The following is a 26,406-nucleotide window of genomic DNA, read 5'->3' on the forward strand; positions in this document are numbered from 1 at the left end:
TCTATCTACAACTATGTTGTATAGTCTGCAAGTTTGCATGAAAGCGCTCATGCTATGAGTAGGGTTTAAACAATCTGAGATCTTCCGTCTCAAATATCACTGAATCTTCCAATGTTTCACAATAACACAAAATCATTTTTGTTACTGTTATCTAAGTTGAAGAAAAAATGCAAACAGATTTCTTACAACTAATTGTGAAACAACAGCAAAACTGCTCATACCAGCAATGTGTGTATAGAAATGGGTAACGCTCACATTTGAACCGATATGGTACTCATTTTTGTTACCTGGGAATCGATATCAGTACTTAATGGTACCGATTTTTGGTATTTTTGTGTTTGTAACTAAATATTAATTGTTTTTTGATAATAAAATTACATTTGTATTGCAATACAAAAAATGAGCTGATTTCGATAACTGTTTAATTATCGCATTAGGTATGATATTAAGTTGCAATTACAGTTGCAAGTACAAGACGTTAGATAGCAGCAGCGTATAATTTATGGTAGAGTCCTGTATAAAGAGAGTATGGCCAACGTGGTTTTAGGCGATCTCCTCAATGATTGGTCAAAAGACCCTCACGTGACTACAGGGTGCCATGACTGCTAACAACCTTAGCTGATACTATGTGTTTGCGGTGCTTCCTTGTTAGTTTTTCAACATGTATAAATGCCCTGTTGTGCAGCATGGGGCTGCTCCACCCGTGAGCATTGTGGAAAACTTTTACATCACTTCCCTCACAAGCCGGATATAAGACAAGTATGAGAGGTGAAGGTTCGCCATCAACACTGGAAAGCCACCGATTACAGCGTCTTGTGCGAACAAACAATACAACGTCTATATTTTGTTCAGGACAGAACATACGGAAGCTAATACAAATAATAACAGAATAAATTAATACATTTAAGAGATGGTTTGACAAAAACAGACTATTTTTGAATCTCAATAAAACCAACATAATGCAATTTGGTAGCAGCAATAGAGAAAGTCAAAAACACAAATATGAATAGACGGACATTGAATGAGAAAAATAAACCACATTTCGGTTGTATTAATAGATGACAAAATTAACTGTAAGTCTCATAAAAAAACATACAAAAAGAGGCATGAAATACATCAAAAATGAGTAAAGCAAAATATTTCCTGGACCAAAAATCCCTCCATATTCTCGACTGCTCGCCAGTGTCACCATATCTGAGTTATTGTGCAGAAATATGGGGAAATAACTACAAATGTAAACTTAATCTTCTACCATGTTACACAAAAGAAACATCAGTTAGAACAATACATAATGAGCGATACATACAGTGATTACAAATACATTGAAGGCAGCCACCACAGTTGACATACTTCAAACAAAAGTCACAATTTCTCTGTGATTGTTAGTCCAAAGCTAATGAAGATTTTGGCAAAATGAGTGCAATAAGTAATTTTTTGGGAAGTTTTGGGATTTTTTTTACGTTAATTGTGCGGTGGTCACTCAACACTGCAGGAATGTAGCAGCAGAGTGCGTCAAATATGGCCGCACAATTATACTTTAACGAAAAGCTCTGAGTTGGCAACCGGGCACGACGTCAGGTGCAACCCAGGTACTGAAACATAGCAACGTTGGATATTTTGTGAATCGGAGCCCGGTAGGACGGGCTGGATTCGGTTGGTGCCAAAAAAGTATCTGATTTGGTACCCAGCCCCAGTGTGAATGAATATGTTAAATATGTTTGTTGTAACTAGCATAAGAGCCAACCAAGAGATGGTATTGTCCAGATGTGTGTGATATTTCTGCATCTTTGTTAGCTCTGATTAGGGCTGCAAAATACTGTACCGTATTTTTCGAATTATAAGTCGCAGTTTTTTTCATAGTTTGGCCGGGGGTGCGACATATACTCCGGAGCGACTTATGTGTGAAATTATTAACACATTACCGTAAAATATCAAATAATATTATTTATCTCATTCGCGTAAGAGACGAAACAAATGTCAGCAATCGTCACACACACGTCAACCAATAAGAATTCGGCGGGGGCGGGTCATGGCAGAAATGCATTGTGCGTCATGGCAGAAGTGCATTGTGGGTCATGGGATGCTACCTGCTACTACGTCCGTAGCTATTAAAATGGATCATTTTAACATCGGCGGTAACTTATAAAAACTGAGAAGGGCTGAACAAAAATGGCACCGAAAAGGAAATCATATACTGCAGATTACAAGCTGGACGTAGTGAAATATGCAGCAGAAAACGGCGATCGAGCAGCAGAAAGAAAGGGAGCGGCGCGTACCAGGAGCGAGGAAGAAGATTTCATTGGATTTAGCGATCAGGAGTGACAGATTGTTTGGTAAGCGTATAGCATGTTCTATATGTTATAGTTATTTGAATGTTACGTTAACATACCAGGCACGTTCTCAGTTGGTTATTTATGCGTCATATAACGTACACTTATTCAGCCTGTTGTTCACTATTCTTTATTTATTTTAACTTGCCTTTCAAATGTCTATTCTTGGTGTTGGATTTTATCAAATAAATTTCCCCCAAAAATGCAACTTATACTCGAGTGCGACATATGTTTTTTTCCTTCTTTATTATGCATTTTCGGCCGGTGCGACGTATACTCCGGAGCGATTTATAATCCAAAAAATACGGTATATCGTTTGAGCATCCTCATTGCGATGTACGTGTGCCAGTGACGTGCAGTCATGGAAAGAAAAAAAATGTAAAAAGTTGTTATATGTATCCAGTGATTATACTATAAAGTTATTTTCCATTTAACTTCACCAGTTTTAGATTATTTGTATTCAAAATCGCTGAATTTTCACATTTGCCGTTCAAATACTGAGAAGAGACACAGAGAGACAGAGTTGAGGCACGTCACTCAGTGCCGCAACATGGATTGCGCAATGACTCGGCTAACTGCTGGCCTGCTGTGCAGTGAGACTGTATTGCTATATGAACTATATTATACATTTCCATAGTTTATTTAGCTGAGGTATATAATGTACAGTGTATTTTGTCAACAGCTGTATGTGTGTAAAGTATTTCTTGTGCTGAGCGATCATAAAACGGCTGCAAAAGACGCGCTGGCTGAGGCTCGCCTCCTGCACCCCCGCCGTAGAATTGTTATATCAACTAAAGCCCACACTTAAACTTTCCACGTGCAAGATTGAATCTATTTTAAAAAATTATTTCATAAGAAGCCAAAAAGTGCAAAAACAATAATGTTGGTGTTGGAGGAGTTGTGAATGACTGCAGGGACACAACATTATATACACCTGCAGACTGCAGGTGTACCTAATTCACAACTCCTCCAACACGAACATTATTGTTTTTGCACTTTTTGGCTTCTTATAAAATAACTTTTGTAACTTATTTTCATGGGCTTTCCTCTTTGTGATGTTAAGTTCCTGTTTTGCGCTGTTATACAGTATATGCCTTGAGCTCTTATTTTGAAGGCGCTAAGAGCGGAAGTGATGTCACGTTGCGGAGGTTTTTGAAAGAAGGTAAATAAAGTGGTCCTCGTGTAAACTGGAGCCTCCGTGTTTGTTATTTTGTAGTTTCATACAGTATAGGCGACATTTATAAACCCTCGGTTACACTTTTTTAAATAGATTCAATCTTGCACGTGGAAAGTTTAAGTGAGGGCTTTAGTTGTGGACTTCATTTATAAGTAAAGGTAAGACCATAATAACGTTTTTTTTTATTAAATGTGCTTTTTTGTGTGCTACAGTTTGTATGTGTAAAGTTAAAGTTAAGTTAAAGTACCAATGATTGTCACACACACACTAGGTGTAATGAAATTTGTCGTCTGCATTTGACCCATCCCCTTATTCACCACTTGGGAGGTGAGGGGAGCAGTGGGCAGCAGCGGCGCCGCGCCCGGGAATCATTTTTGGTGATTTAACCCCCAATTCCAACCCTTGATGCTGAGTGGCAAGCAGGGAAGAATGCTGGTATGAGCTTTTAAACATAACCCGTTAACTGCTGCCAATCAAATGGTGAATAAGATACTCTTTAGGGTTCATATGTTTGTAAATCTGACTGTGATGAAGTCAGTGCCTCACCAGCCATCAACCTCACCGCACGTCACTGACGTGTGCGCAGTAGTCACATTGCAAGGTCCTGCCATGTAAGAGTCAAATTAACTGAATGTTAAAGTTAAAGTACCAAACTAGGTGTGGCGAAATTATTCTCTGCATTTGACCCATCACCCTTGATCACCCCCTGAGAGGTGAGGGGAGCAGTGAGCAGCAGCAGTGGCCGCGCCCGGGAATCATTTTTGGTGATTTAACTCCCAATTCCAACCCTTGATGTGCAGGCACCTTTTAAGAACAAAAAACATTCACATTTCCTGGGGTACGTGTAAGTGTGTGCTGATTTTGAAGATAATGTACATTGTCATTGTACATATAATATCTCACTAAATTGATGAACAGAGGAGTTATATTGCACAACTAAGGCGGCTTTGGTTGCTTTTTCAAGTTTGGTCAAGTCACACTGGTTGATTTTTGTTTTCGCTAAAAAGTTACTGAATCGACTTCAACTCACTGGGTCGTTTTGGATTGAATCGTTGTAAAATGTGAAATTGTTCCTGAATCAGACACAGCCGCAAATATCGAATAGAATCGTTGTTAAAACGAATCGTTAAACTCCTATAATGCAAGTATTTCTTGAAACAGAATACCTTTGATTTGTAATTAGTTTTTTTACCATTTCAATAGAAAAGTGAATACATTTTATGCTCATAAGCAAACAAACCAAAAAAATAGACACTCAATAATCCCTGTTAGCAAAAATTGCACTTAAATACATTTTATAAATATCTTGATGTGCAGTTTTTTTCCCCAGTTGGAAAAACCGGGTCGGGTTACTTTGTTATTTTTGTAATCTATTTTCCTCTTAATTTTTGTTGCTTTGTATTGCTTCTCACTAGCGAGTCACGACTAGCTCTGCTAGTGCTCTGTCTTTGTATTCTATGTGTGTGAGCTAGCGGGCCTATCTCTGGGATTAAATTTCTAGACCTTCTCGTGTTAAATCCTTCACACACTGATGTCGGTTTTTGATGCACTTCAGAAAACCACTACAGTTTGTGGCTACATCTGAAAGTGCAAGTTAAAACTCTACTATGCAAACGAAAGCCATTTATCAACAACACCCAGAAACGCCGCCGGCTTTGCTTGGCCCAAGCTCATCTAAAATGGACTGATGCAAAGTGAAAAGTGTTCTGTGGTCTGACGAGTCCAAATTTCAAACTGTTTTTGGAAACTGTGGGCGTCGTATCCTCCAGACCAAAGAGGAAAAGAACCATCCGGACTCTTAAAGGTGCAAAGTTCAAAAGCCAGCATCTGTGATGATATGGGGGTGTATTAGTGCCGAAGGCATGGGTAATTTACACATCTGCGAAAGCACCATTAATGCTGAAAGGTACATACAGGTTTTGGAGCAACATATGTTGCCATCCAAGCAACGTCTTTTTCATGGACGCCCCTGCTTATTTCAGCAAGACAATGCTAAGCCACATTCTGCAAGTGCTACAACACCGTGGCTTTGTAGTAAAATAGTGCGGGTACTTGACTGGTCTGCCTGTAGTCCAGACCTGTCTTCCACTGAAAATGTGTGGCACATTATGAAGCGTAAAATACGACAACAAAGATCCCGGACGGTTGAACAACTTAAGCTGTACATCAAGCAAGAATGGGAAATAATTCCACCTGAAAAGCTTCAAAAATTGGTCTCCTCAGTTCCCAAACGTTTCCTGAGTGTTGTTAAAAGGAAAGGCCATGTAACACAGTGGTAAAAATGCCCCTGTGCCAACTTTTTTGCAATGTGTTGCTGCCATTAAATTCTAAGTTAATGATTATTTGCAAAATAAAGATTACATTTCTCAGTTCTAACATTAGATATCTTGTCTTTGCAGTGTATTCAATTGAAAAGGATTTGCAAATCATTGTATTCTGTTTATATTTACGATTTACACAACGTGCCAACTTCACTGGTTTAGAGTTTTGTAATTTTAGTAAAAGTTTCTCCCTCTGGTCTTCGAGGCCTATAACTAAAACCTCTATTTTGTGAGCTGTTGGAAATTCAATGCCATCCATGACTTGATGTCTATAATGCAGTTAAAGTTATGTGGGCTTTGTACCGAGGATGTCGTTGTGGCTTGTGCAGCCCTTTGAGACACTTGTGATTTAGGGCTATATAAATAAAGATTGATTGATTGATTGATTGATTGATAAAAAGGGTATCTATTGGTCTTGTGTCAAGAGGAGACATGGCAATGTACAACTGTGTATCATCAGTGTAACTGTGGAAACTGATGCCATGTCTCCTAATGACGTCCCCAACAGGCAGCATATAAAGATTAAAAAGAATGGCACCTAAAATTGAGCCTTGGGGAACCCCACATCTTATTTTATGGGTTCCTGAAAAACATGCATCCATACTTACATAAAAACATCTGTCTCTGTAAGATAAGAGTGCAACCAGGTAAAAACAGTCCCAGAGAGGGTCACCAGGTGTCTAAATAAATACAATGTGATGGTCTACTGGATCAAAAGCTGCACTTAGATCCAGCAGAACCAACACTGTGAGCTTTTTATTATCTAGTTTGCACCTGATGTCATTTAAAATCTTTAAAAGTACTATCTCGGTACTAGGGTTCAACCTAAAACCAGACTGATGTATTTCTAAAATGTTATTTCTACTTAAAAAGTTTTTGACTTGGTTAAAAACACTTTTTTCTAACATTTTACTTAAATAACTTTAAGTTGGATTCAGGTTGGTAGTTATTAAAAACATTTGGGTCCAAACTGCTCTTCTTCAGAAGGAGCCTCACCACCATCGTTTTAAAAGAGGAAGAGAAGACCCCAGTCTGAAAAGAGCAGTTCATAATAGTTAAAAGCTGTTCCTCAAAGAATTCATAGAGTGATGTGGGAATTGGACCTAAAAGGCAGGTTGTTGGGTTTACTTGGGAGAAAACACGACCAAGTGTCATTGCATCAACTAGGACACAACTTTCCAGTGTTTCCTAAGGCAAGGACAACAGATCAGGTGTGTCAGCAGATACAACTTAATGTGCTTGGAGACCAGATCTGATGTCTTTGATCTTCGTTGTGAAGTGGTCTGCAAAGGGTGTTTTAAAAGCATTATTAAAAGTTGTACTTGTTAAATTAGAAAAAGTTGAGAAGAGGAACCAGGGGTTGCTTTTATGGTCTGTGATGAATTGTAAGTAATGTTGAATTCTATCCTGTTTGACTGTGTTATTGTAGGTCTTCAGTTGTTGATGTAAAACCTGATAACATGTATCATTAATTTGGATTTCTTCCATCTCCTCTCTGCATTCCTGCAATTTATTTCTCATTGACATAACTTGTTGTTTCTCCACAAAGGTGTAGGTTTTGTTTTGATTGTTTTTGTTAAAAGTGGCGCTACTAGGTTCAGAGATGACGTCGCATGATGCAGGTAAAATTTCCGCAGGAGCGTTTTGTAAAACCTCAATAAAATTTGCAGCCACTTCAGAAGATAGACAGCGTTTCCTCAGTGTTCTCTTTGGAGGCCCATGCTGATTAAGACTGGTGATATTAAAACACAATAGTGGTCACACACACCAATGGACAGGCCATGGCTTATGACCAGGTCCAAGGTTTGTCCCCCGTTGTGAGTCGGCTGTGTGACGTGCTGCTTTAAATCAAAACAATTTAAAATGTTTTAAAACCTTCTGGATAGTAAATCTGAGGAGTCATCAACATGTAAATTAAAATCACCAGTTGTTAAAATCCTGTTATAGGAAGTTTGGATAAACAATAAAAGTTCAGACAATTCACTAATAAAAGAGATTAAGTGTCGGGGATCTATAAACCGTTAAACACAGAAGGTGGGGCTACCAAAAACAAAAGTGTACTGCTCAAATGATGTGTAATTGTTGTTAAAAGAAACTACATTTGAGGTTAGTGAGTTATTTAAAATTGATGCAGTCCACCCTCCTCTTCTGCCCCCTCTAGTATAAAATAAAAAACCTCCTAAGTTTGAGTTTGACCTCCTGAGCTAATGCAATACCAATAACAAGGCAATAACAGGAGAACATGCAAACTCCACACATAGAGGTCTAAGCCAGATTCCAACCAGAACCTGGCTTTGAGGCAGATGTATCATGAAGGGATTAATTCTCCATTTCAAAGGACCCTATTAATTTTCAATTACCTCCAACCCAAGCTGCTTGACAGAAATGGAGTCAAATATTGTATACATTAATGATTTTTGTCAGTTCTTTGCCTGTAGCAATTTTCAACCAATTTTCCTCACTGCTAATCAGTGATTGCTTCACTGGGTTTGCACATTTTGCACAGTTTCGGTTTTAATAAAACAACCTAAAATGGTCAAATAATTATTAATTTAAGTAAACATTTTGTAATGGATAAAAACACAAAAGTTGTGTGTAACTTCTTATAACATGCTACTGGAACCAAAATGCAGACCTATTTGTCTGAAGTTTAAAACTTTTTTCACATTCATATGTAGTGTGACCTTCTGTCTTTGTCAGCATCTCCTACATTCAGGTCATTCTTCAAGCGTGTTAGTGTTTTATTAAGGGGTTATGTATGTGTTTGCATGCAAAATAGGCTATTGTTTTGTTGACCTCTTTCCTGTTTTGATTTCCTAGAATGGAATGTACAATTTTGATTGAAAAAACCTGTCTATGACTGGCTCAATTTTGTATCCTGTATCAACACGAATAACGGTGTGCAAAATACATTGTACTATGAAAAATATGTTTGTGACATATCTGCATTAAACCTTTGAGTACACAAAAAAAAAGTTCCAAACTGCTCATATGTTTTATGACAACTGTTATTGGCCCACAATGACAGTCGTTACATTCATCATTTGTGTAACTGATTGATTGAGCTGGCACTTAATATGAATTGAGATGACACCAGAATGTTGAAAAATGGCTACACTGTGCGCCTGTGGCATCTGGCTAAATCACTGTGGCGACATTTCATAAAAATTGGGAAAGTATTTGCGGAAATTCCAGAGAAGACTTGTGTCTCCAACACAAGCATTGTCCTCTCAATTCAACATGCCAAAATAATCACTCATGCTTACCAATAAGGAGAAGACGGCTGCCATTTTATACAGGCAAAATCTTCAATTAATTTGATGGGAAGTAGAAAATAATATTTCATATTCCATAGGGTAATGGTCTTGTATTTAAGTCACCCAATCCTAGGGCCATTCTTCCACATCCTGTTTTTATGGTTAAGAAATCAAATCATTTTAGTCATGGGATAAATGATGTACTTTTCTTCTCTTGTGTAAGAGAGACATGTGTGTACAATAGAAGCCTTACTGTGCTTCTTTGGGAACATTTCCTTTTTCAGCAAATACATTGGCAATCCAGGCCTAAAGCCCAAACTCTTTCTAAAACACGTTCAAATTCATACATGTAAAGATTAATTGACTTATTAATTCTATAACTTTAAACTTACAATAGACATCAGTTCATAATATGTACTGTAAAATAGAATCTACCTTGCGATACAATACAATAAACATGGCTCACAATAACATTATTGTTATCGTTATATCTCCATATGGCGATACTGCGATTAAAAGAAAATAAATACTGTATTTTTACCATTGTGTCACTGGAGGTATAAGTCGACCATGGAATGAAATTTAGAATGTATTTAAATTTAGAAATTTAGAACAATTTCCCTTGTGGATCAATAAAGTTTGTCTAAATGGCTTCTGAGGTAGTATCAGAAATGTACCTGAGGTGCGGCAACGTCTGTATGAAAGGGAATAGAAAACTGGAGCAGAGCTGTAAAGTGTATAAGTGACATCCAGGACTCACTTTTGTTGACTCAAAATACAATAAATGTCGCTGCTCAACAAGTATCTTATGCATCACAAAAGACAATGTTCCGTTGATCAATGAAACAAGCACTCCACAAATGAGCATTGATGCAAATAACATAATTTGACTGCATGATCAACCAAGTGACCTGAATTAGCACTTTCTGAGTATGTATTTTTGATGCAGGAAAATATCTCAACATCTTACATATGAACTATTATTCCATTATTCGTTTTGGATCAAGGCAGTTTCCTATCATCTCCTGTATGAATGTCTAATCGAGCCATATGCCATGTGCGTGTTATCATTACTACTGCACATCTTCTCTAAGCAAACCATGTATATCAGGATGGAAAAGAAGAAGTTGAGTTTCACATATAAAAGTAGGGAAAGTAGTGATAAAAGTTGTCTACAATCATAATACAAAGTGGCACATCTGAAATTGTAATATCATTGGGTCCAAATGCTTAGACTTCATGTTTGTTGGTTCACATGACAAAATAATAAGTGTGTTGGCACACCCCGTGATAAAGATAACACTACGGTACTTTTTTCATCCTGGTGTGTGGCCATAAACATGAAAGTTTGCTTACTTCTAAACTCCATAGCTGGAAAGCATAACAGCAAAGCTTAACATCTGCAGAATTTTGAGGGTTTTGTTTTTAAATGTTTGTAGAAGGAGTACTATTCCCGGACAATGTTGCAATTAGAGCTCTATATTTCGGCAAAGAATCTGAAACATGATTTTTTTTGCTTAAATTTGAGATTGTTATACCCTGGAATTATTTTTTTTACACACACACACATTAACACACAAACACACATGTGCACATACAAACACACATTGTTATTCTTCACAGAAGGCACCGAAAGTCATTTGAGTGGGGAATGTTTTTGATCGAAAAAAACCATTGCGCACTTGCCCACGCGACAGTAGACAGTGTCTTATTGCATGCATGCAATAAGACAAGTCAAAAGAAAACTACTTAATATAATCGCTCCTCCCAGAGCAGTGGAAACAACTAGCCCTGGCCAGCAAGGCTCGTTGATGGGACAGGGAGCTCGAGGAGAAAATAATAGCCATCCTTCAAAACATAACGAGTTTTTGAGTAAAATGGTAGTGTTGTTTAAGATGTTGTTCCTAAAGTTAAATAAAGAAAATAAGACACAGTGAAAGTCATTTATAAGTTTGATGGCATTTTTTGTGCTGCCTGCATTGTTCTTGTACAATGACAACATTTGGTAATCTTGGCAATCTAACGACCCCAGTGTATCACGTAGTAACAGAACTGTTGTACACCAGCGCAAACAACAACTATTTTGGGCCTAAAACATGTTTGTTCCACTCCAGTTCTGTAGGCGGCAGTAAGCCTGGGCTTACTGCCTACAGGTAACGACTGCCTATCGGTTTGATCGATAGATTTGAGTTTTCTTTTTTTGCTGATTATTTAAAAAATTTAAACTTGATGTTTTTCTCCTAATGCTTCAGCATGCTTTTTGTCCTATGAACTTCCGTAACCCTCGCCCGCTCCCTTACTTCGTTAGTGGAGATCCACAAGCCTAGCAAACATGGCTAATGCAAATGCTAACGAGAGCGAGACGAGTGTTCCAAAGAAAAGTAAAGTGTTGTCAGTGCTTTAAAATTGTGGCAACAGGCGTGAAATAAATGACTGCACACTGCAAAGTTTCTCTAAAAAAAAGACAGCAGCACAACAAACTTATACCAGCATCTGAAACAGCATCGAGCCGAGTCGGGGAAATGCAACTCTTTCCGAGACAAACACGACGCAACAACAACGAACTACAGCTAAGAAGCAGCTTTCTGTGGTGGAATCATTTACACAAGGTACTATGTACAGTATGCACATAGCAATCACTAAAGCGGTCGCTCTGCGCATCCAAACTGGACAGCTCATACACACGAGTGCTGTTGCAAAACTCTCGTGAAATCATAACTCATTTAATCATCCATATAGTGCTATAACATGTGCAATGAAGTGAACATTGTCTTTGACATCAGTACACACAAATAAAGACCCCAGGATACATTAGGAAAAGCCTGCATTTAGCCACTTCCATCCATCCATTTTCTACCGCTTATTCCCTTTGGGGTCGCGGGGGGCGCTGGAGCCTATCTCAGCTACAATCGGGCGGAAGGCGGGGTACTTACTAAACCTATATAGTCATCTCAATGTTTTACTTGTTTATTTATTTGCATACAATTACTAATACCAATACAACATTCGTATTTACAGAACTAATTTATTTAAGAGTTACGTTTGTACTTTATTGTTCTGATTGCTTTTTATTACTATTTAATGATTATTGGTATCTTTATTGATTTCTTTGTAGTTTATTTATTTGAATGCAATGTGCAATGCTACATTTTTATTCACAGAAGTATTTTTTTCAAGACGGAAGTTTTAAGTTTACACATTATTAATCTCAATGTTGGAGATTATTATTTACTTGCATGTAATGTACAATGCTCCATTTTTGTTTACAGAAGTAATTTATTCAAGACAGAAGTATTGCGTTGAGGTTGAGGTAGCTCTTAATTTAGTTCTTTGAAAATAATTGCGTAAAAAGTAAAATGTATATCTGATCTAAAAATGAAAACATTGTACAAACTATAATTTTGCAAGAGTAAAATGCAATGTATGCATTGACATTTCAAAAAACTAGTTTTTGATCAAATAAAAGCAAAACTTGTTTTAAATGATCTTTGCCGTTTGTATTTATTGTTTTTTTAAAAAGCAGTAGAAAAAAAAAAATCGGGAAAAAAACGTAAATATTGTGAACAAATCTGGCATTTTTTTAGGCCATATCGCCCAGGCCTAGGTGGCAGTAAAGTGCAATGCAACCTGCGCTGACGTAACATATGGTATGTATGCTTGCAAGGTGTAACACACCAGTTGCATTCCAAAGTTTAGTCTGACAATAGTATTCTTCAAGTTAAGTTGTTATTGACTTTACAATGGGAAATGTATTTTTGAACGTGTTGGATCATTAAGAATTTGCATATGCCCTTAGTCAAGTTTAGGTTTGGTTGTGGACCAGATGAGTTATACTTCCATGTAGGGATGAACGTTTAATCAACTTTGAATTGTAAGCCGATTAAATAATTATGACGATGATAATAAAAAGAACATAGTTAAATCGATGTTTCTATCTATCATGTCTTGGTACCCTACACACACACACACACACACACACACACACACACACACACACACACACACACACACACACACACACACTCACAAACACACACACACACACACACACACACTCACAAACACACACACACACACACACACGTAAGCACGCACACACACACACCACAGTGTTTCCCATTTACTTGTGGTCACAAATAAATGAATACATTTATAGGGGGCGGTATAGCTCGGTTGGTAGAGCGGCCGTGCCAGCAACTTGAGGGTTGCAGGTTCAATCCCCGCTTCCGCCATCCAAGTCACTGCCGTTGTGTCCTTGGGCAAGACACTTTACCCGCCATCCTAGTCACTGCCGTTGTGTCCTTGGGCAAGACACTTTACCCACCTGCTCCCAGTGCCACCCACACTGGTTTAAATGTAACTTAGATATTGGGTTTCACAATGTAAAGCGCTTTGAGTCACTTGAGAGAAAGCGCTATATAAAAGTAAATCACTTCACACTTCACTACATTTGGATTTGGCGCTTCGGGGTTCGTTCTTGTCATTAACAAATGATAATGAAAGTGGGGCGAATATATTATCAATCCACTTAACAATATCTCAAACAAACCTGCTTTGTCCGAAAATCGGACACAGGAGAAGAGTTCTGCAGTGGCAAATTGGCGACTTTGACGTTATTTTTAGGAAGAAGAGGAAAGCATTGAAAGTGAAAGAAAGGAGTGTTTCTTTGCGCCGTGCACTTATTCGCTAAATGCAAGCGGTCATGAAAGGCGAAAGTGAAGATCCTCCCCCCACAGCCATCATACAACTGTGTGCAGAATGTTATGTTTGGTATTTGTTTCAATAACGCAGGAACAGTAGCTTTCATAAACACAGACACTTATATTCAACTCTGCAGGATACTCAACCCAATCTCTGAGTCATGAACGACGTTCAAATCCCGAGAGTTAGTGAATCGGCACTCACAGGTTTTTGTCACCATCAACTCGGTCATTCGTCCTACCTTTGCGAGGCTTGTCAAATTAAGAGAATAAACTAGGTAATCGGTAATTAACTATGCCCCTGTTCGTCTAACTATATTTGTAGAAATGTATTAGCCCCAAAGAAACATCAACAAATATGTTTCTTTTTTCAAATCAACTCTCCTTTCCACTTCCTGTGCACACTGAATCACTCGCTGAGTCACAGTCATTGAAACTGATTGAGCCTGTTTTCCTCTATGTTATAGTTAGTTGTTATGTGAATGCCACAAGGCATTAACACATATGTTGTTTTATTTAATATTGCACTATTAAAGGGGAACTGCATTTTGGGGGAATTTTGCCAATTGTTCATAATCATTATGAGAGACTGACATATGCATTGATCTCATCAGTGACATTATAGCGTTTAAGGTAAAAGAGCTTGTACAGTCGAAATAAATTGCATGAGTAATCTAAGTGTGTTCATGATTCATGATTATTCTTTTGTTAATAATCACAAGAGTTAACGCGTTAATTTTGACAGCCCTAGTCTGATGTCCAACAGCTTCCGGGAACATCTTGTGTTTGAGGTTCCACTGCAAGCCAGGATATTGAGGCGACTCACAAAATCCAGAAAACTTGTCCGAGATACAGGCATTTCACAACAGGGCTTTTACGCTTGCATCATATTTCAGTAAAGCAGAGATAAATTGATTACGACATTCTAACTTTGCACTAGGTTAAGGGACAGCAAAGCATGTGATTTACACCACCAACGGCATGAAGCTAAACGTGGCCAAAACCACAAACCACTAAACTCATACATGCATACACAAGCATACATCAAAATGAGGAAGTGAACCCAACTTGGGAGCTTTAAAATGTGCTTCACATGCTGATGTTGTTGGTGTGTGCGTCTGTGTGTATGTAATTTCAGTTTAGTTTGTTTCCACCCAAGCGGAAGTAACTGAAGTAGGTTTTACTGGAAGTGACGCAAATCTTGTGGTAAACTTTGTGTCAGTGCTGACACTTGTGAATTGAAAGATAACTTCCTAAATATAAAGTTTGAACAGTATACTTACTGCCAACGCTCAAACAAAAATGAAATACGTTTTTTAAGATTAATGCATTAAAAATGTTGGACAATTAAAGATATTATTGTGTAATCTGTATAGTTTAACACAGAGGTAACAAAAATGCTAATTTTCTTAGAAAAAGCATGTTAATAAAATGGTTACTAATACCTCCCACATGCCTTGAAAATAAATAACACTAAACATCCTGATAATTTGTAGCTTTACTAATATGTTGGTAAAAATACGGCATACCACACATAAAATAATTGTATTTGTTGAGGCCCACCAGAATAAATTTGGACTGCCACAAAAAAATGTGTGCATGCTACTGTTTGCCCTCTCTTGTATACAAATGATAACATACATGGTAGGCCAGAGAATAAGAAGATGTAGCAGGAGAGATCCGTGTTGCCAACTCAGCGACTTTTAAATTTTTTTTTATATACCTTATTTTTCGGACTATAAGTCGCAGTTTTTTTTTCATAGTTTGGCTGGGGGTGCGACTCATTCTCAGGAGCGACTTATGTGTGAAATTATTAACACATTACCGTAAAATATCAAATAATATTATTTAGCTCATTCACGTAAGAGACTAGACGTATAAGATTTTATGGGATTTAGCGATTAGGAGTGACAGATTGTTTGGTAAACGTATAGCATGTTCTATATGTTATAGTTATTTGAATGACTCTTACCATAATATGTTATGTTAACATACCAGGCACGTTCTCAGTTGGTTATTTATGCCTCATATAACGTACACTTATTCAGCCTGTTGTTCACTATTCTTTATTTATTTTAAATTGCCTTTCAAATGTCTATTCTTGGTGTTGGGTTTTATCAAATAAATTTCCCCCAAAAATGCGACTTATACTCCAGTGCGACTTATATGTTTTTTTCCTTCTTTATTATGCATTTTTGGCCGGTGCGACTTATACTCCGGTGCTACTTATACTCCGAAAAATACGGTACTTCAAAAACTACGTCACTCACACAGACACACACACATACCATCACTGCCACTCTTGTGGCAAACAAGTTTGTGTCATGCAGAGAAAAGTTGCACTCCTTTTCCTGGCTGCTCTGTACAATATGGCAAAGAAGACAACAAAAATAACAAAAGTAGTAGATGGGAATCTACACTGAAAAGTGAGACTGAATTATGTGCCATGACTCTCCTTTCAAGTACAAACACTAATCTTAACCCTTTGCAAGTCGTAATTGTATTTGTCAATTGATTGTTTCTATATTATTACAAACTATATTGCCTGTGATTAAGATCTTTTTACACTCTTATGAGCGTTAAAAATGTTAAAAATGTAAACTCAAAAAAGAACAGTTTACTTTTGGACAAACGGATTCAAACTTTGAAGAAAACAGAGGTTGCATGCAGACATAAGATGCTTTTATGCACCAAAATGTTTCACAATTGAATGTATGGCTGCAGAATAGTGTGAATGCCGGACCCAGAAGTCAGAACTTACCTTGTACACCTGACCGTAGGTTCCATTGCCTACCACCTCTACCAATTCAAAGATACCTGCTGGATCCTGCAGAAAACATGGTGGAGAAAAATTAACAAAAATAAGAAAAGTCTAGTATAGCAGTATAACATTATGAACTGTGTTTATACTGAGTTCCAAGTTGCACAATGCAAAATTGTCCTGGGAGAGTGACTGAGGAAGTGGAATTGCAAATCTGGATGACATTATCAGCAAAAAGCACTACAATTGGCTTCCAAAGAGCTTTCGTTTCAAATATGACAAAAGCAGCTGTTAACACTGTACTGTATACATGTGATTAACAAAGCAGGACACAGTGGGTTAAAACAACATAGCACTTCAATAAAGTACAAGTCAAACAAGGCATTCAAATTTATCTTTGGTGTATCGAAAAAATATCAAATGGTGACACTTAACTATCAAACCAAATGAATTGTGTGCATCGTTGCACTCTCAATTACAACTCTTCATCAATGTGCACTCATTTACAGCAAGGTGCAATCAAGGACACCGTAATTCTGAATACCAACATGAGAACACAACTAGATTGCTACAGTAACCTAATTTTGCTCATAAACTAATGTAATCATTGCTGTTAGTTTGTATGTTAGTTAGCTAGCTAGATACAGTAGATAGCAGTATAACTCCAAAAATGGCAGATTTTTATGAAGCTTTCCGGAAATGTCCGAAATAGCATTTAGAACTACTGATAAGATTTCGGGCGAAATCTGGATCATTTCTACTATGTTACCTTACATTTATGTTTCCATGTGTATGCTAGCACACCACAGACAAAGACAGTGGATGACTGACAAGAGTGTTCATTATGTTTCTCTGGCCCCCTGCCTGCGAGAGGCAATGATGAGAGATATAGCAGATTAGTCTCGCTTAACAAGTGGCTGGCTAGCTTCTGTAGACAACAGGGACTAACGTTTATTGATAATTGGCCCTCTTTCTGGGGCAAACCAGGCTTGCTGATGAGAGACGGCCTTCACCCTAACCAGGAAGGCGCCATCATCCTGTCTAAAAACATAGACTACTGTTTAAGTCACATTTGACTAACTACACTAGAGCAAGCCCGGTCACAGGCAATTACAGAGCCTGCTAGTCCGGGTGGGGAGTCAGTTAAGCTAGAACTAGCCAGCACCAGGCTGGATAATTCCTGTACGCATAGCAATTTTCTTAGAATAACACACAACTCACATAATGTGTTTTCTGTTGTGAATGTGTCCGGGGTAGGTATGCATTCTACTGAGGTGGCAAATCATGATGCGTTCAGTCGATCGCAGCATCAAGCAAACAATCTGAAAATTCCCGTCGTATCAATTCCTAGATATGGTCGAAACTATTTAAAGTGCACTACGTATAATAAACGCAACATTATTAATATTGCTACTACAGATAATTTAAACAAAAACTCGTCAAAACAGCCCAATACTTATAATATGGGCTTTTTAAACATAAGATCATTGTCTCCCAAAACGTTATTAGTTAATGAGGTCATTAGAGACAACAATCTTAACGTCATTGGTCTTAGCGAAACCTGGCTCAAACCAGACGATTTTTTTACGCTAAATGAGGCATCTCCTCCTAACTATACGAATGCGCATATTGCCCGTCCCCTTAAAAGGGGTGGGGGTGTCGCACTAATATACAATGAAAACTTTAACCTTACCCCTAACCTAAATAATAAATACAAATCGTTTGAGGTGCTTACTTTGAGGTCTGTCGCACCGCTGCCTCTCGATATGGCTGTTATCTACCGCCCCCCCAAGGCCCTACTCGGACTTTATCAATGAATTCTCAGAGTTCGTTGCTGATCTAGTGACGCACGCAGACAATATAATCATAATGGGGGACTTTAATATCCATATGAATACCCCATCGGACCCTCAGTGCGTGGCGCTCCAGACTATAATTGATAGCTGTGGTCTTACACAAATAATAAATGAACCTACGCATCGCAACGGTAATACGATAGATCTAGTGCTGGTCAGGGGTGTCACCACCTCCAAAGTTATGGTACTCCCGTATACTAAAGTAATGTCCGATCATTACCTTGTAAAATTCGAAGTTCTGACTCATTGTCAACAAACTAATAATAATAATAACTGCTATAGCAGCCGCAACATTAATGCTGCCACAACGATGACTCTTGCTGACCTACTGCCTTCGGTAATGGAACCATTCCCAAATTATGTCGGCTCTATTGATAACCTAACTAACAACTTTGACAATGCCCTGCGCAAAACCATTGATAGTACAGCACCGCTAAAACAAAAAAGGGCCCCTAAAAGGCGCACCCCATGGTTTACAGAAGAAACCAGAGCTCATAAATTATCATGTAGAAAGTTGGAACGCAAATGGCGCGCGACCAAGCTTGAGGTTTTCCATCAAGCATGGAGTGATAGTTTAATATCGTATAAACGCATGCTTACCTTAGCTAAAGCTAAATATTACTCAAATCTCATCCGCCTCAACAAAAACGACCCTAAATTTTTGTTTAGTACAGTAGCATCGCTAACCCAACAAGGGACTCCTCGCAATAGCTCCACCCACTCGGCAGATGACTTTCTGAATTTCTTTAATAAGAAAATTGAACTCATTAGAAAGGAGATTAAAGACAACGCATCCCAGCTACAACTGGGTTCTATTAACACAGATACAACTGTATCTACAACGGATACTGCAATACAAAATAGTCTCTCTCTTTTTGATGAAATAACATTAGAGGAACTATTACGGCGTGTAAGTGGGATAAAACAAACAACATGTTTACTTGACCCACTTCCTGGGAAACTTATCAAGGAGCTTTTTGTATTATTAGGTCCATCAGTGCTAAATATTATAAACTTATCACTTTCCTCTGGCACTGTTCCCCTAGCATTCAAGAAAGCGGTTATTCATCCTCTGCTCAAAAGACCTAACCTTGATCCTGACCTCATGGTAAACTACCGACCGGTGTCCCACCTTCCCTTTATTTCGAAAATCCTCGAAAAAATTGTCGCACAGCAGCTAAATGAACACTTAGTGTCTAACAATCTCTGTGAACCTTTTCAATCCGGTTTCAGGGCAAATCACTCTACGGAGACAGCCCTCGCAAAAATGACTAATGATCTACTGCTAACGATGGATTCTGATGCGTCATCTATGTTGCTGCTTCTTGATCTTAGCGCTGCTTTCGATACCGTCGATCATAATATTTTATTAGAGCGTATCAAAACACGTATTGGTATGTCAGACTTAGCTTTGTCGTGGTTTAACTCTTATCTTACTGACAGGATGCAATGCGTCTCCCATAATAATGTGACCTCGGACTATGTTAAGGTAACGTGCGGAGTTCCTCAGGGTTCGGTTCTTGGCCCTGCACTCTTTAGTATTTACATGCTGCCGCCAGGCGACATCATACGCAAATACGGTGTTAGATTTCATTGTTATGCTGATGACACCCAACTCTACATGCCCCTAAAGCTGACCAACACGCCGGATTGTAGTCAGCTGGAGGCGTGTCTTAATGAAATTAAACAATGGATGTCGGCTAACTTCTTGCAACTCAACGCCAAAAAAACGGAAATGCTGATTATCGGTCCTGCTAAACACTGACATTTATTTAAAAATACCACCTTAACATTTGACAACCAAACAATTACACAAGGCGAATCAGTAAAGAATCTGGGTATTATTTTCGACCCAACTCTCTCCTTTGAGTCACACGTTAAGAGTGTTACTAAAACGGCCTTCTTTCATCTCCGTAATATCGCTAAAATTCGTTCTATTTTATCCACTAGCGACGCTGAGATCATTATTCATGCGTTCGTTACGTCTCGTCTCGACTACTGTAACGTATTATTTTCGGGTCTCCCTATGTCTAGCATTAAAAGATTACAGTTGGTACAAAATGCGGCTGCTAGACTTTTGACAAGAACAAGAAAGTTTGATCATATTACGCCTATACTGGCTCACCTGCACTGGCTTCCTGTGCACTTAAGATGTGAGTTTAAGGTTTTACTACTTACGTATAAAATACTACACGGTCTAGCTCCGTCCTATCTTGTCGATTGCATTGTACCATATGTCCCGGCAAGAAATCTGCGTTCAAAGAATTCCGGCTTATTAGTGATTCCCAGAGCCCAAAACAAGTCTGCGAGCTATAGAGCGTTTTCTATTCGGGCTCCAGTACTATGGAATGCCCTCCCGGTAACAATTAGAGATGCTACCTCAGTAGAAGCATTTAAGTCCCATCTTAAAACTCATTTGTATACTCTAGCCTTTAAATAGCCCCCCTGTTAGACCAGTTGATCTGCCGTTTCTTTTCTTCTCTCCTCTGCTGCCCTCTATCCCTTGTGGAGGGGGGGTGGGCACAGGTCCGGTGGCCATGGATGAAGTGCTGGCTGTCCAAAGTCGGGACCCGGGGTGGACCGCTCGCCTGTGCATTGGCTGGGAACATCTCTGCGCTGCTGACCCGTCTCCGCTCGGGATGGTGTCCTGCTGGCCCCACTATAGGACTGGACTCTTACTATTATGTTGGATCCACTATGGACTGGACTCTCACAATATTATGTCAGACCCACTCGACATCCATTGCTTTCGGTCTCCCCTAGAGGGGGGGGGGGGGGGGGGGGGGGGGTTACCCACATACGCGGTCCTCTCCAAGGTTTCTCATAGTCATTCACATCGACGTCCCACTGGGGTGAGTTTTTCCTTGCCCTTATGTGGGCTTTGTACAGAGGATGTCGTTGTGGCTTGTGCAGCCCTTTGAGACACTTGTGATTTAGGGCTATATAAATAAACATTGATTGATTGATTGATTCTGTCATTTGCACTACAGTTAGCTCAACAAGTTATGAGCATATTTTGATTAAACTTTCAGGAAAATGTCAGAAATGATGACGGTTTTCGGGGTGATCTGGATCATTGTCTGGATTCAGAGCTTTTAACTATTAGGATACAGGTTTATGCTCTCAGAGTGCGTTTTTACTACATTACTTTTGCATGTAGGATCAACCAGCAAACATGTTAGCCTAACATTGTCAGAGTTGTATATTAATGATTAATTCAGTCTCTAATTGTGCAGAATCATGTATGCACTTAAACAGCAAAACGTACGTGCTTAAAGTACGGTAGAGTAATTTGGCACATTTCGCAAACAATTGCATAATATCTGTTGTGGATTTTATTTCAAATTGGTAATTTTTATCATTGAAGTATTTCAACTACTATTCTGTTCACAAAATTCAGTAAAAAGTAAGATGCATTGTTTTTAGACATTTTTCATCCTTTTTTACTTTTTAAGTACCCGTTCAGCCACCAATTAAGCACCGGCACCTTTTCAAAAGTACTGATTTGGCACCAGTTTGGGGTAATACCTAAACCAGGGGTGTCCAAACTTTTTTCCACGAGGGCTGTATACTGAGTATTGAAAGAATACAATACTTTGATACATGTTGTACATTAACCACATCAATGTACATTCTTAAGTACATTGTAAATTGTATAATCTATAATGTATATGTTAAGCTATTTGAGAAAGTTGTACCTAATTAGTTAGTGCCTCATTAATAATTAATGAATTTAATTTTCAAAACATGTCAAGTAGTGTTGAATATATAATACTATTGAAAGTAACCATTTAAAAGGATATACACTTTTATTTATAATTACTGTAGAATTGTTTACAAGTGTACTGTAATTAGAAGGTAAATAACTTTGTTATCCTAAATAAATAAACAAAAAATTAAATACACCAAAAATGTTACTCAAATAAATATTGAACATCTTAAAGTGTATCTGTTTTTCCAGTTGGATAAATGAGGCTGGACGTTGTCTTTTTGTTTATAGCCATCATGTGATCACGGCATTCTCACTTGTTCGTTCGTGTTGATGGGCGTCTATTGCCCATCCAATTTGAAGTTGAAATAATACCACAACGGGACATTTGGATTTGTAATTAGATTTGTTTTTCCTACAGATTTTTGTTACTTTGCAGACCTTCTCACTGGCGAGTTGCGAGGTGGGGGGTGGGGTTGGGCAAGCTGTACGTGCTTCCTGTGTGTGTAAAGCTGGTGCTCCGCTCTCCGCCCACCGAGACAAAGATTGTGTATGGCTGAAAAGAGGCTGTGTTTAGTTAAATAAACGGGCTCAGCTTCTGAGAAGGATGCACAGAGTGAGTCGTCTGCTTGAAGCGAGAGACAAAAGTGAGGCTCAACAATTCGGATTGCCGAACATGTCAGTCACACAATTGTCATTGACGCCGGTTATTTATCGCACTAATTAAAACCTTGATGTCGATTCGATGTTGATTAATCGTGCAGCCAGAATGTCGAGGGACAATAATTAACTAGCTGCAGGCCGAAAACGGCCCCCGGGCTGCACTTTGGACATTTGTGATGTAATCGATACCTAACCTAGTCAGAAGTGTTTGTGAATTGTAAAAAATGTGCTGCCGTAAATTGATTTCAGGTAGTGTACTTCGGAGCCCCTAAAGGGACATGGAGGAAAAAAAATGTTTTGCGAGATTTCGCAAAAGGTTTTTTTCCTATGTCAGTGAACCGGAAGTAAAACAGACAAAGCGATGGAGGAGCCTACCCATCATCCGTGGGAGAAGTTTATTGATTTCTAATTTGGTATTGGCCTAGATGTCTACATATGTTAGCTAACATATAAAGGCATCAAATCTGTTCTTGCACGTAGACATGGCTTTGACATAAGTGAAAGACATCTGAAAAGAATACTCAGGGCGAGGGGCTTTCTCGTCATAATGGGTACTGTGATCTTGCGGTCCTGGTTGAATTCATCAGCAACGAACTACAGTACTCTGGCCAGCTTCACGGGATGTACGCTAAATGTAGAGAACATGGACTACGAATAAAGAAAGAGGATGTGCGGTTGGTGTTGAATGAGCTGGATCCGAGAGGAGTGTCACAAAGGCAAGCGAGATGCCTAAGACGACGGAGCTACTTTTCGAGAGGTCCTAACTTAATTTGGCACATGGACAGCTATGACAAACTGAAGCCATATGGCTTTTGTATCAACGGAAGCATCAATGTTTTTCCCAGGAAAATAATCTGGCTTAATGCCTATACCATGAGTAGTGACCCAAAGTTGATCGAGGGTTATTACGTTGATGCAGTCCAACGTTTAGGGGGCTGCCCTAGGATTGTGAGAGGTGATAGTGGGACCGAAAACGGCCATGTTAGAGACTTTCAGCGGTGTGTCTGTTTTACTTCCGGTTCACTGACATAGGAAAAAAAACTTTTGCGACATCTCGCAAAAAGCATTGCGAGATCTCGCAAAACATTTTTTTCTCTCCATGTCCCTTTAGGGGCTCCGTAGTGTAACGATGAATGCTAGTGGGAAAAAATATATATTTCTACCTATTCAAAACAGTGGGCACTAAGAGCCACAAAAGTGTTGAGCAGTGAAATATGTAGTAGTTAGGGCTGGGCGATATATCGATATACGCGATATATCGCGGGTTTGCCTCTGTGCGATATAGAAAATGACTATATCGTGATATCGAGTATACGTTCTCACGCAGTTGCTTTTAGCTACGGGCATTACACTACAGGTTCTCCTCACTCTTTTCTGTCTCTGCTTCTCACAAACAGACAAGCGCACCTTCTTACACACGTCACATACTGTCACGACATACGTCACATACGTACACGCCCTCCCCGAGCAGAGAGGTAGCAGCATGGGTAACGTTAGCTGTGATGCTAGCGGAGCGGTGCTAGCGGTAATACAAGAGAAAGAAGGTGTGAATCTGGTAACAAATGGAGGAATAATTAATTCCCAAGATAAACAGCATGGGGTCTATCGTCTGGCGGTGGTTTGGCTTCAAGTGGGAATATGTCGAACAGACAACCGTAATTTAATTTAAAGCGTTGCTATAAAAAGTAGCATTACTGCTGTAACAAACAGTTCAGGGTGTACCAAGTTACCGGAGTGTGTTAGGTAAGGAGGAGGAGTTTTGTCCCTCCAGAGTTGTTGCTGTAGGGCTGTGACATAGGGTGTGTGTGGTTGTGGAAGAAGGTGTGTGATGTTGACATTAAAGAAGCGGTGGCTACCGAACCTGCTCTAATGTCTCTCGTTTATTATTTTATTAGATAAGTACACTGTATAGGCGAACCCAGGACACTCAGTTACACTGCTAATATGTAGCATCATTTGAAAAGTCACCCGCTAGACAATGAAGAGGGCTTACTCCGCACGTCAATATCTCCATTCGGTGCCACACGTCCACACCATCAAAATGCCGAGGCAAACATTTCCATATTAACACCGTATGAAAAAAATAGTGATTTTTTTAGTTGTGATTTCCTTCTCTGCATGAAAGTTTAAAAGTAGCATATATTAATGCAGTATGAAGAAGAATGTTTTAATGTAGACACATAAAATCATCATACTGCTGTGATTATAGGCATCAAGTGTTCATTCAAGGCTAAGGCAAAATATCGAGGTATACTGTATATCGTGTATCGCGATATGGCCTTAAAATATCGAAATATTAAAAAAAGGCCATATCGCCCAGCCATAGTAGTAGTAAACATATTGTAGTGAGTACACTTTAATGCACTTGAATGTTGTCATTTACCAGCTCTGTGCTATTCTAAGAATAATTTGGTATTAAAAAATACAGTCTTATCAACGATCTAAATGGGTTGACAAGTTTTTCTTGTGTGTGTAATTGGTTGGCTTCAGTGACATTTATCATCACACAGTTGCCCATCCCAGATGTGACGTTTTCCCCCCTCAAAAAATGTGTGTAAAAGTCACGCCTAACCACAAGGGGGTCTAAGAATGTCTTACAAAACACTTAACAAGTTGACACACAACAAACTTGGTAAACAGTAAGTTAAAGTGACAATTTGTGGCATCACATACAATGTGTGACGTCACGGTAACATTTTTGTAGCGACACCCAGTACTGCTGTCAGTGTTTACACAAATCCCTCATTAAAATTAAAGAAATTAAGTCGTGTCTTACTCTCAGTGCAGCGAGGTCGATGCTGTCCAAACTCCGCGTGGTGTTTTCTCTCGACATTGCTGCCAATAAAGTTGTGAAGGAGTTGTTAGACGTCGTCAAGTCATGGACGCTCTTGTTCTTTCCTCGTCAAACTAACGGAATTGTCTCTTGAGTCCATTCTCAAGTTTTGCTAGCAGCATCAAGCTGCCGTTTGTGTACAACCCACAATTTCCGGTTAGACCTTTCACAACACACGTCGTTGCAGGCAGGACAGTAACTTTTTTTTTAACTTACGTGACTGCGTCCTTTTCGTTTAAGTAAGTCACATTTTCACCTTGCCTTGTCATATTACTGTGCAGTTTTTGTAATTTCACAAGATTATCGGTTCCAATGTGTCGTTCTCAAGTCTCAATATTATAGCTTTAATTTTGAAGTTCATTCTCTCCATCTGTGTCCGCACACACAATTTCTCAAGTGACACGCAGCTCCAAAACAAATAGTTTTCTGCTTCCTTCTTGTCATATAGCGCCAAGAAAAACTGCATAAAACCTCAGTCAACAGATCCCAACTGAAGGAAAAAACTTGATACGTTTCCACCCTCACCCTCATAATGCAGCTATGGATAAGAAGATGACTTCTTGGAGACAGAACGGTGTCAAGCTATCTCAAAAAGTGCAAAACGGAATAATAAAAATAAAAAGAATAACAAAAAAGACTGCATTGATTTCATTTTATTTAACTAGTGTAATTAGAGAAAAAAAATAAATGCAAATAAATACAAAATAACAATAAAAAACACCAGCAGATGACATGGCACCCCAAACCATCACCCAACCATGCAAATTTTGCATTTCCTTTGGAAATCGAGGTCCCAGAG

The 26,406-nt window shown here is 38.8% G+C and overlaps 1 protein-coding gene across 5 annotated transcripts in view; it reads right to left on the bottom strand.

The window, feature by feature from the left end:
- Positions 1 to 25,697, bottom strand: part of LOC133575337 (traf2 and NCK-interacting protein kinase) — an 82,885-nt gene extending 57,188 nt beyond the window's left edge. For all 5 annotated transcript variants that reach the window (XR_009811482.2, XM_061927995.2, XM_061927994.2 and 2 more), the window contains exons 1-2: positions 25,551 to 25,697; positions 16,547 to 16,612 (exon numbers count right to left, since the gene is read on the bottom strand). Coding sequence is in view for 4 of the 5 variants with exons in the window: in XM_061927995.2 (XP_061783979.2) it covers positions 16,547 to 16,612; positions 25,551 to 25,607 (123 nt within the window). In the remaining variant the exon portion in view is untranslated. The remainder of the gene's footprint in view (positions 1 to 16,546; positions 16,613 to 25,550) is intronic.
- Positions 25,698 to 26,406: the final 709 nt, after the last annotated feature.

The sequence above is a fragment of the Nerophis lumbriciformis genome, linkage group LG35, assembly GCF_033978685.3.
Source record: "Nerophis lumbriciformis linkage group LG35, RoL_Nlum_v2.1, whole genome shotgun sequence".
NCBI lineage: Eukaryota > Metazoa > Chordata > Actinopteri > Syngnathiformes > Syngnathidae > Nerophis > Nerophis lumbriciformis.